Source organism: Protopterus annectens, chromosome 14.part0 (assembly GCF_019279795.1).
Source record: "Protopterus annectens isolate FY-2018-M chromosome 14.part0, PAN1.0, whole genome shotgun sequence".
Lineage (NCBI taxonomy): Eukaryota > Metazoa > Chordata > Ceratodontiformes > Protopteridae > Protopterus > Protopterus annectens.
Window position 1 is genome coordinate 389522212 of NC_056748.1, and position 18683 is coordinate 389540894.

At 35.6% G+C, this 18683-nt stretch overlaps 1 protein-coding gene across 2 annotated transcripts in view; it reads left to right on the forward strand.

Moving 5' to 3' along the window:
* Positions 1 to 18683, forward strand: part of LOC122789005 (uncharacterized protein PFB0765w-like) — a 344874-nt gene that overhangs the window by 240860 nt on the left and 85331 nt on the right. The window contains exons 4-5 of one of the 2 annotated variants that reach the window (XM_044056150.1): positions 5718 to 5783; positions 7218 to 9408. In XM_044056150.1, the coding sequence (XP_043912085.1) occupies positions 5718 to 5783; positions 7218 to 9408 (2257 nt within the window). The remainder of the gene's footprint in view (positions 1 to 5717; positions 5784 to 7217; positions 9409 to 18683) is intronic. The other variant, XM_044056151.1, reaches the window with a different exon arrangement.

Below are 18683 nucleotides of genomic sequence, written 5' to 3' on the forward strand. Positions count from 1 at the left end.
TTAGTGAACTTGTTTGAGAAGGTCACTAAAGCTATGGAAGAGGGTAAAAAAGTACACACTGTCTACCTCAACCTGGCCAAGGCATTCAACACAATACCTCACTTAGGTATTGTAAATAAACTGACAAAATTAGGCATAAACTCATATGTCACCCAATGAATAGCCAGTTGGCTTACTGACAGGATGTAAGAACTTAGAATAGGGGAACCCACCTCAACAAACAGTCCCATAGGGATTGGTACTGGGGCCTCTTCTTTGAAATCAAGGCAAATTTCAAGGGCCTCTGGCTATCTAAGGACTAAATCTTCTCTGTGACATAAACAGGGCATGATAGAGGGACAGGTATGTATCTCAAAGATAACCCCTTCTCCAGAATCAATGTGATGCAAAGCTCATCCCTAACCATATTCAAATATAACTTGGACCATTGGATAGGAAAGCATAATTTTACCCATGGTTTGGCACCTATGTCCCTAATGTATAGGGATAGCCAGTTGGTTGGTTATGCTCTATGTTGAGATATTTGAAAGGACTGGGGACTTTTTTGATTTTTGAATATATGCTTATTTGATAGTAAACAAATGTACAAGTCAGCTGTTGGGGCCTTCAGTGTTTGAGCCCTTAATATAAAGAAACTTATTTTGCTAGATGATTTATAAGGACAATTTCTAAACAGGGAGACATTGTCTGATATTTCAGATAAGTACTAATCATTCTGAGATGCTTTGGACTTCATACAACATATTAGGAACTGATTAGGCTGGGATTCTAAACGTTTTGGATTTTCTTGTTCCTTTGGCGACGGAATCAGAATGAGACTTTTTAATTAAGGCATCGTGTATTACAGAAAGGGTGTTTTGTCCCATTTTTATCGTGTAGCTAATTTTTCACGGAATATTTTGGGCTTGAGATTCATATAGAATTCATAGCACCTTATTAGCACTACATCGCTACTTTTGGGAACTGCACCTAAAAAGTTTATTGTGTTCAGATGTGTTCAGACACCTAAAGGGACTGTGTACTTTGTATTAAGTGACTGTGGACTTCAGTTTTTCTGAGCTTCCAACATAAAGGGATTTATTTTGTTGGATAATTCACAAGGACAATTTATAAATACTGTGATATTGTTTGTTACTATAACTCAGTATTATACATAGCCTTGCAAATGTGACATTCATATAATATCTTATAGTGTGTGCAATCTTTTTTTTATTTATGCCTAACAGTTTTGTTTTTGCATTAGATTGAGCTGGTGTTGCCATCTATTTCTGAATTAGATTTTTTGAGCTTTATTATTTATATTGGATGTCAACTCATGCACTCTGTTCACAAATTTCTCTCAAAACTGTAAAATATGTCCTTTTTGCACATATTGTAAAACTGTATTATAATTTAACAGATCTTTAGTGTATTTTAACTCTGGTAAGCCATATTTATTGGTGTATATTTAAGTGATTTCATAGGTTAAATATATATATATATATATATATATATATATATATATATATATATATATATGGATCTATTAACCATCCTACAGGGGTTATCAGCTGATAAGGATGATTTGCAGGCTTTTAGGTTGAATTCTGGCTCTGGGGGCAATTGTGAAGAAATAAAATCTAATCCAGAAAATATGTGTAATCAATCATTTATAAATCTAACCAGAGCCATGAATGGGGCTCAGGACTAATGTGTGGCATATTAAGCTTTTCAAAGCTTATAAATTTAAAGGGTTAACACCTCAAGGGCTCAGAATTCATATACAACCAATAGTTAGTAATAACGATGATATTCTGTTGGAAGAATGGGCCAGGGTACAACAAAATGCATCCATGAGTTTTGTACAAACTTTGATTTCATTTTATGAATGTAAAATTGCTAAATCCACAATTGAAGTTAAAACTATTTGTGAGACAGTTAAAATCTATGAAGGACAATCATTTTATGCTTCTTGTTTTCAGAAACTAACTAAGGAGCTTATTGCTTTGGAGAGAAATCTCAAAGAAAAAAAGATTCACAAGTTTAATAGAGATGTGGGGGATTAAAATAAAGGTAATCCTTTTGGATACCATAAAAATGTCAGATTTGCTAAACAGGATGTTTCACATTTATCACAAAAAAGGAAGACATAAAATCTATTTTGAAAAAGACTAACGGTAGTGTAAGTGAGACCTCTGGTGATGAGTCTTCTTCCATCACTGATCTTGAGAATGATCACACACAGGGCCTACCACCCCCCCAAAACATGTTACTAATAACCCTTTAGGGTCTGCAGATGAAGGGATGGAAGGAAACATAGAAAAGGTACCAAATGTAGACACACTGTTAGAACTGTTAATACCACATTAGGTGGTTTGTGTAATGTACTAACATTTCATCAGTAAAACTATCTGATGGTGAAACACAATTGTTGAACAAGGGTCTTAATTTTGTGCCTGTTTTCTTTGTTCCTGAAGATACAATGGTTAATGATGTTATGTCATTTTGTTGTTTATTGAATCTAAGATCACATTTCAGGGGTGATTCTTTGTCCCAAGGATCTATTGATTTTAAATTCCACAAATCCTCTTTCATGCCTCCTATGAATAAATATGTGTCCATGTTTTCAGGATTGTGTCCACAAAGATTTACACTTTAGGACATGTGAGTCTCGGGTTCTGCAACACAATTTGTCTTCTGTTGAGATACAGGCTTTGACTAATCTAAAAAAATAACAAAGATTTAGTCATTATTCCAGCTGACAAGGGAGTGGCCATCATTATCATGGATTGGTCAGCATATTTTGCTGAAGCAAATAGACAACTATTGGATGGTATGTTCTTTATGAAAATGCCCCTAGACCCCACTATACAGTTCAAGAAAGAAATAGATACTTTTCTTAAGTCAGCCTTGGAAGAAGGCATTATCAATAAATCATGTGTTTTTCATCTAACAGTGTCCGATCCACAACGCCAGTACTTGTATTTATTACCCAAAATTCACAAAGATCCATATAAACTCCCAGGTAGACCCATACTTTCAGGTAGGGACTCTCTAACTGAACCATTGTCAGCATATGTGACAAAATATTTAAAACCTGTGTTAAAGGCGGTGAGATCCAGATTGAAAGACACTACGGAATTTCTGAAAATTATTTCTGATATACAGTTGGAATTCTGTTGTATCATATGCACATTGGATGTCACAGCCCTTTATATAAATATACCTCATTGGGCAGGCTTTGTTGCATTAGAATATTGGCTTAATAGGGTTTTCCTATATGCACCAGGTTTTAATACCATTCTTATTTGTCTGACTGAACACGTTCTGACAAAAATGTGTTCTATTTCAATGGTGACTCCTATTGGCAAGTCAAAGGTACTGCCATCGGTGCATCTTTTGCTCCTATATATGCAGACCTGGAGGAACAATTGATATATGATGTAAATCATAATATCTTTTTACAAGAGATTGACATCTGGCGTAGATATCTGGATGACTGTTGGATGATATGAAGGTCGGATGTTGTATATTTAAAGGAATTTGTGGATTATTTGAATGACAATAAGTGGGATATTAACTTTACTTTGCATTATCATATTAATGAAATTACTTTTTTGGATGTATTATTACAGATGAATCTAGATCACACTTTGAGCACTACTGTTTTCCATAAACATCATGAGTATAATACCTTGTTACATGCTTCTAGTTTTCATCCACATCATATCATTCGTTATATTCCAAAATCCCAATTCCTTCATATGAGGGGGATATGTTCATCTGATGACTCTTTTGAATATCAGAGACAAGATTTGATTAATAGGTTTGCCACCAGGGGTTATTTTCAGGAAAATGTAATTTTTGACAGCAAGTGGGCTTCCAGACAACCAAGGAATGCACTTTTGGATTATAAGGACACGGATTCTAACACCAGTTATAATATTAGGTTATCTACTACTTTTGGACATAATATTAATATCCTTAGGGACATTGTTGACAAACATTGGGATATTTTACAAGCAGATAATCAGTTATCTGACATACTTACATCTAAATGTTTTTCTTACCGCATGGGTAAAACAATGGGTTCCTTCCTTAGCCACTATAAACATAGGGGAAACAAACCACATCATAGCTATCAGGCTATACTATCCGGAACTAAAGACATGGGTTTTGTTCCTTGTGGCCATTGTTCTTTATGTCAGTTTGTTACGAAATCCCAACAGTTTAGTAGTAAAAAATACTCCCACTGTATATGATATCAAATTTTTATGTAATTGTAGTTCTGGCTGGATAATTTACTTAGCAACTTGTTCCTGCTCTGCTTTTTATATTGGCCAAACATCCCTTACCCTTAGAATTTGTATTTCTGAACACGAGTGATGTTAGAAACAAAAGGCTATCTAATGCTTTATATAAACATTCCATCAAGCATTCCACAGCACAGTTTAGATTTGTAGTTATTGATAAAATTGAGGGAGATAGGGCAAACAAAACTGGCGGGCATGCTGTGCTTGATAAAAAAGAAAAAAGTTGGATATTGAAACTGGGGGTCTATTATCATCTGGTTTGAATGAACATTTATAATTATCCAGTCATAAGTTTTTTTCATGTATATGTGTATGTGTATGTAAGCCTGCAGAAGGATGGTTTGAATGTTTTCACTGAGGAAGGCAGATTTTTTTCTGCCCAAACCAGTCTGATTTTCTGTTGTGTCACCACAATAAAGATGTTGTATTTCCACCACTTTGAGTGCTGGCTGTATTTTTTGCTAAAGCACAGATTTAGTGCTTTGTTGTTTTTGTAGCTTAGTTTATAAGAGTTGCTGGACAAATTAAAATTATCATAAACAGATCTGTATTTTTAAAATGAATACATCTTAAGAGATGAGCGGTTTGGCATCTATGTCCCTAATGTATAGGGGTAGCCAGTAAATACTTGATGTAAACAAACCTATATCACAAGCGTAAAATTCATTGGGGTATTGACACATCAGCAATATCTTGATAAATTTAGGATAAGCTAGGCTAGGCTTAAAAAGGCTCTTGGCCTGATAACCTAGTAACCACTTAAGAACAATTATGTGAAATAAAATCTCATTCAGATATAAAAAATAGTGACTTGCAATAACCTAAATTCATGCAAATTCTATCCGAAGAATGGGAGACCTTTGTCATCTTCAACTACCTTCTTACTTCCTAAATAAAATAACACTCTGAATATTTACTTTAGAGTGTGTGATTATTACTTCTCTTCCACTACACAGACTCATGTCTGTTCCTCTTTCCCTCTAGATCTCCCTACGAGTAAAACAAATCTTCACATGCTCATTATCATTACCAGCCATGTTTTCCCATAAAAACATTAACTGTCATCTCCTATTACCATTCACCAGTACATACTTCTGTTTCATTTTCATTTTGTTGTTTTGACATATTAACAGGTTATTAAAGTATTGAAAGTATGTAAATTGTTCTATAATGCAGTTCATTATTGTTAATGTATATTTCATTCAAACATGTTTTCTCTGTTTTTGTTAACAGATTCAAATATGTATTCAATGTAATTCCCATTGCTTCTGTGTGCATTTGGACTGGGCCTTGGCTGATAATGGTTATTAAGCCAACTAACTTACCTGGTTTCTAAAAAAAGATCCATGATTAAAAAATAGTCTGTATGACATATAGTCTTAAATTTGTTGTATGATGATATTGATTGTTTATGCATTTTCTTAGAACCTTGAATTGCAGCTCAATGCTTTTGAATGTCTAAGAAGAAACATTCTGCAAAGTGATAGCCAAGTAAGTGCACTTCTGGCTTCAATCCTCAAATAAAAATTATTCTGAAAACTTAGTGAGCATTGCTTCTCTCTTTTTCTTAGTTTCACTTAATTTTGTGCAGTAACATCCATAAATATTCCATTGGCAATTAATTCTTTCTGCCTGGTGTAAAAAAAGTGTTCTGATGTCCTTAGCAACCTTTATTTTTCTGATAATTTACCAAGGTCAACAATCTGCAAGTATACTACTAGGATATCAGGTGACAGAATAGCTGCATTACATCTGCACATACTTTGATCATATTCAATCTTTATAGTCCTTTCTTTAACTGATATCTTATTCAGACTCATCAGAGAGCTGTTGCATAATGAAGTACACTGACAGCCTGCCTCACTGTCACTCAACATAAAATGGATTCTACTGCTGCTGCCTGATTTTAACGATATGTAAGCCATCTGAATTAAAAGTATGGATGTTATGTTTATTTTGTAGTGAGTACATAGCAAGTGGGCTATATTTGTGACTTAGCTGACTTTCAACATATACTAATATCTCAAAACCAAATAAACTATGTCTAAGGTCAGCAGCCTCCATCTGCATTGTATACTGCTTTTTAATACTGTTGCCTCTTCTTTACTTTATGTCATTTCATGCATAGCTTAATGTGAAGTGCCATACTATCAATGAATGACTAAGAACTCAGCAGAAAGTACAGCTGTACTTGTAAGCCAGCTTCTTGGCACAGTGGAATAAACCCTGACTGCAACCCAGATGATTCAGGTTTGATTGGTAGGTCCAGGGGTTGAAGGAGCCACTGAGGGAGGATGGGAACGAGTAGCCAGTGTTGATTTGTCAGTCCTGAGGATGGGATGGCAGCTTTCATCTGCTGCAACTTCCAGTAGCTAATGAAGGTCTTAAAGCATGCAAAGCATAAAAGGCGAGGGGTGTACTCCCCCACCAAGCCATGTAGGCATCATTGTGTGATCACATACAGAAGAGTGTGTGGCTATGGCAGGTACGCCATAACAGGATGACATGCCAGGCTGATAAGTGGGACTTTCAACTCTCATAGCCAGGGAATAAAATCATTAGCCCTTCACAGTTGTCTGAATGACAAACTGATCATTGACTGTCTCTTGTTCTAGCACCTTCAGTGTTACGAGAATGAGAGGGTGATCAGAGAAATGGGACATGATGGTTGGCAGCAGGAGGAGGACACATCAAATAAAAATACAGCTGAACTTAAGACTTCAAAAATATAGTCATGCCACACACACACACACATGCAAACATACGCACGTATACACACACAGATAAAAATAATTTACTGTTCAATATGGACACCTAATAGGAAAATACTAGATATATTTACCTGCTTTAAAATTTCAACTGCTTCTTAGTAAAAGTGAATTGTTTCATGCATTAAATGCTGCTATCATACATTTTCCTTATCAGGTCTTTCCAGCTTCTCCTACTATCTATAGTCCAACATCCTACTCGAGGTTAATATCATCTGAAAAAAGTATACCTCCCCAGACTCTCAGTGAATTCCTCCTGAAGGCAAAGGATAACAAACAAGATAGTCCTGATGCTTCCCTGAAAGCCTATAAGCTAGACAGCCCTGTTACAGACACAGCTATATCATGGCACAGGATAATTCATGTAGATAATGTGGATGGTTTAGAAAGTGCAAACACATTAGAAACTACAAATGAGGCACCACTACTGCCATCAGGATTACAGTGCAATGATGAACTTGAGCAGTTACTGGATAATATCAGTTCTGCAGGACAAAGACTGCAAAAAGAACTTGACAAATCACAGAATCAAAAGACAGTACTCGCTGCAGAACTCAGAGCATTCAAGAATGCCAATAAATGCTGCAAAGCAGGAATAAATGGTGGTGTTATCACTATTGCACCCGCCTGTTTACCACAAAAGCTTTTCACTGATGAGTGCCCAGAAAAAGAAAATGGCATTCACATTAATAACACTGCAGATCATGAGCCACAAAGTGAAAAAGTACAAAAAGGTGTACTGCCCCTTGGAGAGGAACATCTGAGTCTTCGTGGAAACCCTGTACTAGATGGCCTCTCTACCAAAACTAATACAATAAAACCAGCTTTCATTACACCTCTACAACAAGAAAATGAGAGTCTTTTAAAAGTTGTAGCTAAGATTGAAAAAGAAAAGTTGGATCACATTGTCAGTTTTAAAAATTTAAAAGAGATGGAAGAAAAAGCTTCTGTACATCCAGTGGCCTTTATGATTAATGTAGTAACCGAAAACAACATGTTACAAGAAGAAATTAAAGACAGAGAGAAACATATCAGGGAATTAGAAAATATCTTACTTATTAAGATAGAAGATATCAAGATGAAGCAGAAATGTAAAATTAGTTTACTAGAAGAAAAATTGCAATCAAAAATGAATGAAGTGTTTACTGCACAGCACAGCCTAAATTGTCTGAAAGAAGCTCATCAACAGCGGATTGAAGAAGAACAGAATAAATTTAAAGAACTGGAAGCTGCCAGTAAGGCATGCGCAGATAACTTAAAAAAAGAAATTTCTATGAATGAAGAAAAAAATCATGAAAAGGCAAAAGAGTATAATGAACTGAGAGAAAGATTTTTGGATGCTGAAAAAAATAACAAAACATTTCTTAAAGAGCTTAAGTTTATAATTGAAAAATACAGAAATCTTAAAAAGCATGTAAAAACATTAGAAGTTGAAAGGCACCAAAACTTCAACCACTTGAAAAGTATTACTGAGACATTAGAAAAAGCAAATAAGGAAAATCAGAAATATTATAATGAATGCATTCTTTTAAGGGAAGAAAAGGGAGAGTCTCTTAAATTTCTAGAAGAAGCAAAAGATAAAATTAATTCCCTTCAACAAGAGAGATACAGAATAGATGAGGAAAAACAGATTCTAGAACGGGATATGACATTACTTAAGGAAATTAATACAGGCCAGGAAGAAAAAATGAAGCTTATAAATGCTGAATATGAAACTGCTAAGAAGATTTTATCAGCTCACGATTCAGAAAAAGAAACTTTACTTGAATCAATCAAAACAGGAAAAGATGAAATTGAAAAACTCCGGCTTCAAAATGACAGATATTTAGCTGATGCTGAATACTTCAAACTTCAGATTGAACAAATTGAGTTGGAAAATAAAAAGATGGAGAAAAAGTTCCATGATCAATTGCATCAATTTCAAACAGAGCATCGAGCCACTAAGAAGACATTAAAGGAGTTACTCAAAGAACGTGAAGCCTTGGCAAAAATGGTAAATAATCTTAAAGAGGACAAAAATCTTCTAAAGAATGAACTGAAGGAGTATGCTGAACATAAAAACTTGTATGAGGAGGAAAGTAAAAAGCTATTTGCAGAAATTGATAAACTCAAGGAAAATGTAGCAGTTATGGAAAAAGAAAATTTTATTCTAAAACTGGAACTCAGTGAAATGCAAAATAATTACCTAAGCATGAGTGACCGCATAACTGCCCGACTTAATGGGTTCTACACTGATGAGTTTCAGAAAGATGACCAAGAAGCAGAGGAAAAACTGAAGAAAAGTAGTGGTTCAGCTAAATTATTAATACAGGACCACAGCAATCTGCAGAACATCCCTGTTATGGAAGGTAAGATGAATGGCTACAATTATTGTTATTAGTAATGTCCAAATTGTTTATCTAATCTCAGTTATGATATTCTGTTTATCTCAAAAAGAGGTGCATGACTAATAATTGATGTACATACTGATGAATCAGTAAATGGAGACCATTTAAAATAGATAACAAAAATCTTTAAATTATAAAATGAATAAATTGGCTATATATTTTATACTTAAGTATCTACTGTTTACAGGGGGGTCACTTCCTTGTACCAGTAAATATAGTATGCCATTTCCTCCCCACACCTTTGCTAAGTAGAAGTAGGGGCACAGCCTCCAATATCAGGAGCTGTAGGGGGTATTCAATTCCCCCCCCCCCCCGTGAAAACGCTTGCTACATTTGGAATTTAATTATTTCTGTTGTATTAAGTCAGTGGCATTGTTTTAAAATAGTACATACTGCATGTTGTGACATATTCAGCCCTGTTAGAAATACTTGAAATTTTAAATTTAGTGCTTTGTTGTTTTTGTAGCTTAGTTTATAAGAGTTGCTGGACAAATTAATCTTATCATAAACAGATCTGTATTTTTAAAATGAATACATCTTAAGAGATGAGCCAATTGAAATAATGGATTTCATTTTATTAAGTTCAGGTTTAGGGTTGCTACTTCTTACTCAGACAACTGAAAAAGTGTTTGCTGACTACATATTATTTGCATGCAGATTAATTAAAGAGGTACATATAGATGAAGTCTATAAGGAGGTTTAATAGTGTGATGTTTGTAAAGTTCCTCTTATGTTTGATGTAACAATAGTTTTACATTCATCTAGTTCTGACTTGCTTCATAGTTATCATTTACTTTTCTGTGTCACCAGGTCTGATATTAACCAATGTGAAATTGTGTCATTATGCCCCTTAAAAACTTATAGTTGTGCAAATACATCCTAAGAAGAAAGTTAAAAAGAGCAACATATAAATGGTTGGTGAGAATGTGTCAGGAAGACAAATGTTTTGCTTTATGTTTTCATTTTTGTACGATCCCACCCCCAGAAGTGATTATAATTAGCAAAGATTTTCCCTAACCACACCCTTTGGTTACATTAACTTATGCTGATGTGACACTGCAACTCCATGAAACAATTTGAAAAAACGGTTGATGATGACAACAGCAACTTCTGGACTTATTACAAATAAGTAAGTGTCCAATCTGGGTATATTTTCATACTGTTTTCATTCCTTTTTTCTCCATGAATACTGACCATCAATTTGTAGTCATTTCTAGAGTCATCTTCTAGACGATCATGCTTTTTTTTCCACATGGTCCTTATTTTTATTCCTCAACCGCCCACAGTATGCTCTGCCAAAGCGGAGACTGCCTCCTTCCACCACAGATAGTCAAACAACAGTGAGCACTCATTACTACCCACCCACTCAACTATTCCAGTGTTTGGGCTGCTATTGAAGCCCAAGTCATCCAGGTGCTTTTTATAGTCACAGAGTAAAAGCTATAGCTTATGTGAAGCTCTCAGACAGTCTTATGACTTCTGTATATGCATTTTATTTATTAACTGATGAAGTGAGCTGAACTTCTTAATGCATCCGTCTCAAACCCAAACTATGGTGCATAGAAGAAACTCATGTAACATGCTGATACATGAATATACAAAACATAAGAGCACAACAGTTCTGACTATGCTATTTCCAAAATATGTAGGATAGAATGACACAGCATATACATTCATGTGTATATGAGAAAGTATAGTAATTAGATATAGTCAAGTAACATAAAGAATAAAGGAAGCATATGAAAATGGAATGTATAGCATCAGCTATTCGAGCCAGAGAATAAGTTATCATAGATATTAAATCAGTCAGTTAATATTCAGCATCATGACAGCTTTATTCTCCAGAATTGTTAAATGGTAGTCTAAACACAGCAAGATGTCGGTGTTTTTTAAGTTAAATATTAATGAGGTTCCCAAGTGAGACTCAAGGCTGGAAACTGTCATTAGCTCATTGAGGGGCTGCAGTTGGTCTGTACAGAACTGAAACTTTATCAGCCTTAGATTCAAGATAACAATTTGTTTCTTGGAGTGATATTGATATTTATAAACCATAACCCCTTTCCCAATAACTCACCACTCGAAACTGCAATAGAATTCAACTCTTATTTCATAGATAGTATAGCATCCCTACCTAACCAATGATTCCTATCCCAGCCCTGCTCAACAACCACCACATCCACCATGACCCTCAATCATGTGCCCACATCCTATATGAAACTACACTTAGACAAACTTAAACCATGCCTTTCCTTATCTGATGACTTTCAAAGCAAGTACCTTAAAATAGCAGCCAATAGCATTGCCTGCCCTGTCTCAATCCTTATAAATAGGTCAATCCATGAATCCCATGTTCACTCTCTCTCTGGAAAAATGACACATTATTATCTGCACAAAAGAGAAAATTTAACAGACATTACTAACTTTAGATGTATAGCAATCTTACTCCCCTTCCCAATATACTTGAAAAATGTAATAAAAAAAATTGCTAAACTATCTCCTGCAAGAACTCCTTTCCCCCACACAAACGGGCTTCCATCCCTCCCACAGTACTAACACTGCACTTCTAACCTTCATAGAGACTGTCAATAAAGCTACAGATAACAGCAAATTGGTCTCCTGCTTATGTCTGGGCTTGTCTAAAGCCTTCAATATAGTTTGTCACAGAAAACATCTACTTAAAATTTCCTTGTTAGATCTATCTCAGCCTACCCTTCCATGGTTCAAAAGCTACCTGTCCAGTAGGTATCAGTCAGTAAAATGGCACTCCACCCTCTCTCCATACCTCCCAGTCACCACCAGTGTACCACAAGGTTCTATCCTTGGTACCCTCCTTTTTAACATTCTTACTAACACCCTTCACACATCCACACAACAGGCCTTCCTAATACAATACACAGATGACTCCACACTCAAATGCACATCTGACAGTCTCCAAAACATTACTCACTAAGCTTTAACAGCCAGTGAAACATGACTTTGTAACTCACAACTCATACTCAACCCCCAAGAAATATTTATTTGTTCCCAAATCCCTCTCGTGAAAAAACACAATTTAAAATCCTCTCTGTTGATAATGCAACCATTGATGATAATCTTAAATTTGACATGCATATACAAAATTGCATAAAAAATGCACAAAAACTAGGGATGCTTTGCAAAGCCAAAAAAAATCTTACCAATACAATTAAAACTACAATTGACACTACTTACCCCCTCCCTCACTACTTAACATTGATCCTATGCTTACTAACCTACAGGCATCACAAAAATCAAAACTTGAACAATGCTATAATAAAGTGGCTACATTTGCACCAAATACCCCTTTCAGAACCCACCATTGTATAGCACTAAAAATCCTAAACTGGTTAGAACTACTCCATCAACCAACATATACACAGTTTCATGCCACCTATAAAAATTATCCAACATCCATCTGTTTGTCCAGCATTAAGTACATTCTACACCACTATGTTCCCAACTGGTCATTATGATCCATTGACTAAAAACTCCTCTCTGTCCACAAATGTATCAAATCTGCAGAGCATTATCTGTATTCGTACCATGTCACTAAGGCCTGGAACTCCTTACTTGCATCCATCAGGTTAATATCCTCCCTGCAGTCACTTAAAACCATTTTGAAAGACTTCCTTGCCTAAATCTGTCTCTTTTCTTACTCAACCCAAGGATAAACTATATCACTAAATATGAACAAGTACGTATTCATAACTTACACCCCCTTATTCTCCCTTCCTCATTCACTCTCTTTCTAAATATGCTATAACCCTGCTTTTTTTCATATTGCAATTCTTGTTTATATTATCCTAACTTGCATTTAATATCTCAGTAAGCTGGTTAAAATTTCTCTAAGTATTAAATCATTGTCATGTAAGTTGTATTCATTCTTAAGCAATATTTTCACATTGTGTCTAATTTGGTATAATTAAACTGTAGATGTTTTTGTATTATTTTTGACAATTGCAAAATTATTGTTCTTGAAATATGTAAGACTTTTGAGTTTTCTCCTGGGGCATCCTGTGAAAATGGGTACCTACCCAGTCAGACTTTCCCAGTAATCTAATGTCAATCAATCAATCAATACATAGATAAACAAATATGGAAGGTTTATAGAGGCATTCTTTTTAGGTTATTTAGATTTTCCACTGAAGCTGTGGTGTGGAGTAATTCACATTCATGTATGACAAGTAATATTGATTCACTAACAGGATGGTAGTTTTGTTATTTTATGTGGTACTCTAATTTTAATTTGAAATTTTTGGTAAGAAAACAATGTGGTGGTTAGCTCTAAGTATTTAAATGTTGATTCTTATTCATGTGGGACATTTGTGCATTAAATATCATTAATGGCAGTAGGTATTTTAGCTCCTGAGATGTGTAAATTGCATGTTTTTGTCTACCTTGAGTTAATTGCTAGGCATTTTTATTAGTTAACCAGTTACAGACACTTGTGAAGTCATTTTGCAAGAGCTGTCCTCTATATTTTTTAAATGTGTGCAGATCTGAAAAAGAATCAAGATCATTTGTATAAAGTATGACCTTCCGATCTCCTATGTTCAAGGGAATGAACTTAATGAAGATAAAAAAGAGGAAACGATCAAACAGAGGTTCTTTTACGAAGCTCCTGACGTAACAAGGCCCAATTCATAGGTTTATAAGTTCATACTAATCATATTGCAGAAAGGCCATGATGAAGCTTAGCTGTGACATTCCTTGGTATTTAGATTACAGTAGTTGCCCCTGATAAGAAGATTATTTTTCCATACCCCAGCCAAGAAGTAACAGTCTTCTATCCAATCATCAGTTTTCATTATGAAAGTAGATAAGATGTTACTTTGAATTGTTTGACATGTTGATGTAGGTGGCACTACACTGAGGCAGTTGCCCCAGCTGAAAAATACTGTGCCCTAGTGAATGCCAAGTAAAAAAAAAAAACTTGTTTTTTCCAATCATAGTAATAGGACTTGAGTTGCCAACCCATGTCCTATTACTAAGCAGTCTAAGCACCTGCAGTTGTTTGCTGAGGGCAGCCAATCACAGTGCTTTCTGAGTTAGTTAGGAAATGTGAAGACTAAACACCTTTATTTAAGATTGACTGCTCTTAGTAATTGATTGTAGAGCTTTCCTGACAATCTCTGCTCAAGTAATCACATGACTAGAGAATGTTGGGAGTTGCAGAGGTGTAGATCTTCAGGAATAGTTTTTACTTTGCAGGTATGCGTTTTTACATTTTTTTTTTATTTTAAATTATGACAACAAGTCATCTAGAACTGTGAGCAGTGGTAAGACACAGCCACAGCAGAATATACATGGTGTTTTCATAAATTTATTTTTATCACAATTGCTGTGTAGGATGGACAGTCTTTTCAATGCCTTTGTTTGAGAATTCTGGGCATAGCCTGAAATAGTTTCAGAGGGAGCAAATAATGTACAACTTTTAAATATTATTCTAATCTCTAATTCACCTAATGTTATTAAAGCAACAGGTTCTGCATCAACATGCATTTTTTTGAATCCTAAGAAGCACAAAGCTCAGATGTCTGGCTTTAGTGGCTTTCTGTAATTCCCAGTTACTTAAAAGAAAATCAGGGATAGGGAAAAATCAGAAATGTACAAAATCTGGGAACACTAAGAGTTATGGTTTCTTGCATACCTCTCAACTTCCTAGCTTAATAATTTGGGACATAGTCAAAAATAATCAGGGAGGGACCCAAAATGAGGGACACTGTTTGAAATATTACTCAAAATCCCTTAATAGAACCACAGTTTTTGTATTCTAAACAATGAGAAGTATGCAACTCTAATGTCTGTTATTGCTGGCTTGTCTGCAATCCTTGGTGATTTAGCAGAAAAATCAGGGACACAGCAAAAACATGATGCAAAATCAGAAATGGTTGAGAAGCAAAAATAATGAAGGTTTGCAAAGGCCCAAAATGATAAACATTTTTTAAAATTGTATTCTTGTTCACTTAAAAAGTTAATAGAACAAGTTTTGCATTAACATGTATTTTCTGAACAATAAGAAGTAGGCAACTCTAATGCCTGGGATTATTCTTTTGTCTGTAATCCTCACTGACTTACCAAAAAATCAAGGAGAGGCAAAAATATGAGTCAAATTCAGAAACCGTTTAGATGTATAATTCCCTGCATATGTCTCGTTTTCTGTTTATGTGTTTATTTATTAATGTATTTATTTATTGCTTTTGTTTACAGGAAATGGTCCAGCTGGCTTGATAATATGTCTGTTTTCAGCTGAGGCCCACGGAGAAAAGCTCCACATAAAACATTATTACAGTAATAAATAACATGCATTTCAGAAAAATAAAAAAAACTTCCTCCAGAATTCTATACATAGACAAAAATAATAGGAGACAAAGACTCAAAATCAGGGAAATTTATTAAATATTATTCTAACTCACTTAAAAAGTTAATAGAACAATAAGTGCTGCATTGATATGCATTTTCTGAACAGTAAAAAGTATGAAACACTAATATCTGCCATTACTAACTTGCATGCGTTCCTCAGTGATTTACTAGAAAATCAGGGCAATGCAAAAAATATGAGGTAAAATCAGATCTGTTCTGTAAAACCAGGGATAGTTGAGAGATATGGTTCCACACTGTAGAACGCTCAGCTATTTTCAACAGCATACATTTCTGTGGCCATGTTTTTACCACGTTTAGTGATCATAGCTGATCATTGGAAGTGGCTATCATTTGGGGAGGAGAAGAAGCATAGCTCTCAACTATACTTCATTACAAAGACCTTTCCACTTCTGAATATTTAATACTCCATTATCACACTGTTCCACATTGAAAAGGTCTCTCACACTTTCATTGTTGTATTTTTTGTTCTTTAACAAGCAGCCATGGAAATAGTACTGAATCATATTACCTCATCAAAACCACTTTTAATAAGTATAAAGAAAATGTTATTAGCAATGCTGTGAGGTAGCTAGTTGAAGTTGTTGCAGGTGTTCCTGTGTTCCACATTTTGTGAATTTGTTTAACACTATGTGAGAGGTAGTGTTCATCATTTTGGAGATAGAAAGCTGAGAGTTATGGGAAGCAGTCAGTGGAAAGCAAATGGCAGGCTGAAACTGATCACATTAAACTGTTCATTGCTATAGCTTGCTTTGGTGTGTAGACAAAACTTACTGTCTGAAACATCCAAGTTGAAGTTTATTACTGACTTGATGGTATTTCACTTTTTGTGGAAGAAAACCAGATAGGTCTGTGTGCTGTGCTAACAATACACAATGTCCACAGCACAATACACTTGCGTTTTGTATTCACTTTTTATGATAATGGATGTGGAGGGCAGGTGTCCTACAGCAGCAAGTGGACATATGTAACTGTGGACATTATGCTTTTTATTTTCTTCTCAGTGAGACATTGGAATGTAGAGAATATGGCTATCATTTTTGGGATTAACAGGGTTGATGTATGAAGACTCATAAGTGCAACCCCCCAGAATTAAAAAAAAACAGAAAACAAAATATCCACAACAGGCCACCACTGAGCTAAAATCCTTTTAATAAAACAACTTGAAAACCATAAAAACAAAAGAAAAATAAGTTGCAGCTTCAGCAGAGAAAATGGATAAGTGCTTTCAGCTTAATAGCCTTCATCAGAAAGATCTGAAGAAGGCTATTAAGCTAAAAGCGCTTATCCATTTTCTACGTTCCTACATTTCCTAAGGACCTTTAGTGATACGCAGAGGCTTAGTCTTATTTTGTTTCATAGAATTTAAAAAAGGCTGGAAATACAGAAAAACAAAGAATGTCAAACATTGCTGTTTTCCTTTAACGTATTTTTTTTGCAGGGTCACAAGACCCATGCAACCCTCAAATGTGGGGGGCAAGCCCCCACATCTCCAAACTTATATATATAAACTCCAAGATTACCATACCTCGTAGAAAGGAAAATGCTCCAAGAAATGTCAATCATGGACTTAGTATGTGCATTTTTGGTCATTCAGTCTGATTACTGCTAGACTTGCACTAATGAGTCTCAAACTATCAAGAAGCTGCCATGAATGAAAGCAAATAGCAGTTACAGGATTACTGGGGAAACAGTATATGTTGAACAGGAACATGGCCATTATATTTATGTGATTCCTTCACAGTCTCCTCTGCTCAGCTCTTGACTCTAGGGGAAGAAATAGACCAAAGGGCTGTCACCTCTTGGGAGAATGAATGAATGATTGAATGAATGAATGAATGAATGAATGAATGAATGAATGAATGAGCTATAGTGAGAAGGTAGATGGAGGGGACCCCAATGGTCACCAATGCGAGAAGTAAACATCATCATCATCATCATTATCATCCCCCTTTTCTCCCATTTTTCTACATGGGGTCAGAGTATCGTGTTAACTGACGCCAACTCTCTCAAATCAGTGCCACACTCCTGTCTTCTTCATCAATCATGCCTGACTGCCGCAGATCTTCTTTCACACAATCCATCCACCTCTTTGCTGGACATCCTCACTTCTTCTTACCTTCTTCATGTCTGTCCCAAATCTTCCTCACCAGATTGTCTTCTGCTTTTCTACACGTGCCCAAATCATCATAATCTGTTCCCTTTGATCTTTTCTGCAATTGGAGCTACTTTGGCTTCTGCTCTTATGTCCTCATTTCTTTGCCTGTCCCGCAGTGTGCATCCTACCACCTTTCTCAGGCACTTTATTTCCATCACCTCTAGCTTGTTCAACTGTTCTGCCTTTACTGCCCAAGTTTCTGTACCATACAGTAGTACTGGTTGCACCACTGTCTTGTACGCCTTACTTTTCAGCTTCTTTGGCATTCTTCTGTCATAAACTACACCTGATACTCTATGCCAGTTGGCTGCAGCCCCTCTGATTCTAGCTTTGACCTCTTCATTCAGACTACCCTTCTCCTCAACTACTCCTCCCAGATACTTGAAGCTGTTTACCTGTTCCACTATCTTCCTTTCTCTCTCTGTTCTCAACTTCTTTTGATTTCCCCAATTTGCTGCCATTACCACTGTCTTATCTGTGCTTAGTTTCATCCCATGTGCCTTCAGATTTGCATTCCATTCTCCTATCCTTTGCTGAAGTTCTAGCTCAGAGTCTGCCTGTACTGGCACATCATCTGCATACAGCAGCTTTGTTGATCCATTCCCTCCAACCTATTTGCTAATGTAGTCCATCACCAGTATGAACAGCAGTGGGCTCAGAGCTGAACCCTGATGTACAC